The sequence below is a fragment of the Oncorhynchus mykiss genome, chromosome 28 (assembly GCF_057628025.1).
Source record: "Oncorhynchus mykiss isolate SJ-2025 chromosome 28, ASM5762802v1, whole genome shotgun sequence".
NCBI lineage: Eukaryota > Metazoa > Chordata > Actinopteri > Salmoniformes > Salmonidae > Oncorhynchus > Oncorhynchus mykiss.
Window position 1 is genome coordinate 40650001 of NC_143049.1, and position 2500 is coordinate 40652500.

Here is a 2500-nt window from a genome sequence, read left to right on the forward strand (position 1 = left end):
ACTCTGTCTCCACTCTGTCTCCTCTCTGGCTCCTCTCTGTCTCCTCTCTGTCTCATCTCTGTCTTATCTCTGTCTCCTCTCTGTCTCCACTCTTTCTCCTCTCTGTCTCCTCTCTGGCTCCTCTCTGGCTCCTCTCTGTCTCCTCTCTGTCTCCTCTCTGTCTCCTCTCTGTCACCACTCTTTCTCCTCTCTGTCTCCTCTCTGTCTCCTCTCTGTCTCCTCTCTGTCGTATCTCTGTCGTATCTCTGTCTTTGTCTCTCAATGCTCCTTCTCTGGGCCCAATCCTAACTGGATTTTAACTTCCATATATAACCATGCATCGATGTCAATGAGATTTTACCTCAAGACAGGCATCTTTCTCTCTCTCTCTCTCTCTCTCTCTCTCTTCCTCCCTCCTACTGTCTTCCCTCTCTCCCTCTTTGTCTCTCGCCCTCCCTCCCTCTCTCTCTCCTACCTCATTTCCCCTGCTCTCTCACTTTCTCTCTCTCCCACTCTCTCTCGCTTACCCTCACCCACTCTCTCCATCCCTCCTACTCCACCCTTTCTCTCTCTCTCTCCCTCCCTTTCTCTCTCTCTTTCTCTCTCCCTTTCTAGTGCGGGGGCGGGCCGAACAGGCTGTTTCATAGTGATCGACATCATGCTGGACATGGCAGAGAGAGAGGGCGTGGTGGACATCTATAACTGTGTCAGAGAGCTGCGCTCCAGGAGAGTCAACATGGTGCAGACTGAGGTACAGTACAGACAGACAGACAGACAGACAGAGGTAAAGTACTGACAGAGGAACAGTACTGACAGAGATAAAGTACTGATAGTGATACAGTACTGACAGTGATACAGTACTGACAGTGATACAGTACTGACAGTGATACAGTACTGACAGAGGAACAGTACTGACAGTGATACAGTCCTGACAGAGGAACAGTACTGACAGTGATACAGTCCTGACAGAGGAACAGTACTGACAGTGATACAGTCCTGACAGAGGAACAGTACTGACAGTGATACAGTCCTGACAGAGGAACAGTACTGACAGTGATACAGTACTGACAGAGGAACAGTACTGACAGTGATACAGTACTGACAGTGATACAGTACTGACAGTGATACAGTACTGACAGAGGAACAGTACTGACAGTGATACAGTCCTGACAGAGGAACAGTACTGACAGTGATACAGTACTGACAGAGGAACAGTACTGACAGTGATACAGTACTGACAGTGATACAGTACTGACAGAGGAACAGTACTGACAGTGATACAGTACTGACAGAGGAACAGTATTGCTGTAGGACACACCATGTGCTACATAATCATCCTAATAATGGATTTCTATAGTGGTGTCTCAGGTGTTTTCACAATGTTCAATGTAGCCTCTCAGGACTTCTTAGGTAGGTGTACGATTATCAATGTCAAGAGGCCCAGTGTGTTATGGCACCTGTGATAACTAAGTCACTGGTTCAATCCCCAGCCCAGCTACAACAGGAATGGGGGACACTCCTCCACTACCTACATGGGGTTCAGAAGGATACAAATTCATCAAAACATCAACACTGATTTTACACCAAAAAAACTAAAAATGTCGCATTACAATGAGGCTACAGCTCTCAATAACAAATACTATCTCCTGTTCTCCTTAAAGACACTGAGAAGGAGGGTATAACAAGCTCACTCTAATCCAGATCACTCAACCACATAACCCCACACCATCCACCCCCCCCTCCAGCCTTCCACCCACACACCCACCCAGCCAGCCAAGTAGACAGCCTTGGCTTCAGGCTTGATGTAAACCAGTTGTGAAGTGGCATTTTTTGAGATGAGCTGTCACTTTTGTTCCTTTCCCTTTACACTCTTAAGGTCAATGACACGACACGCGATGATGTCATCGGTTAAAGGAACAGCAGGGTTCTATTGGTGTTTAGAACCTTGTTAGTTAGCCTGAGTGTTCTATTCTGACCTCTTGACCTTTACGGTTCCGTAGACATTGGGGGGGGGGGGGGGGGGCATGGTGACTAAACATCACTAATGAGACAGGCATTTTAACTTTACCTGAAAATCAGTTGCACTAAAATGTCAACAACAACAACAAAAAACAATTTGTTTATTGCACACATGAATTTCCACAAACACACCTGGGCCCGGTTTCCCAAAAGCACCTGGGCCCGGTTTCCCAAAAGCACCTGGGCCCGGTTTCCCAAAAGCATCTGGGCCCGGTTTCCCAAAAGCATAATTAGAAAACTTTGTAGGAACATTGATAAATCCACGAGCTGTTTCCCAAAAACAATAGTTGTTAACGTTGCACTTGTACTTCAGTTGGTAGAGCATGGCACTTGTAGAGCCAGGGTTGTGGGTTCGACTCCCACGGGGGGGGACCAGAAAATGTACGCGCTCACTACTGTAAGTCGCGCTGGATAAAAGCCTCTGCTAAACGACTAACGTGTAAAATGCTTGCATTCTAACGCCTGCCTCAGACCACTCTAGAACAGCTAAGTGTGACGTAAG

General features: G+C 47.2%; 1 protein-coding gene across 1 annotated transcript in view; it reads left to right on the forward strand.

The window, feature by feature from the left end:
• The window catches only part of LOC118944840 (receptor-type tyrosine-protein phosphatase mu), a 539275-nt gene that overhangs the window by 496203 nt on the left and 40572 nt on the right, over nt 1-2500 (forward strand). Inside the window, exon 28 of the mRNA XM_090225625.1 lies at nt 595-730. Within this exon, the coding sequence (XP_090081751.1) occupies nt 595-730 (136 nt within the window). The remainder of the gene's footprint in view (nt 1-594; nt 731-2500) is intronic.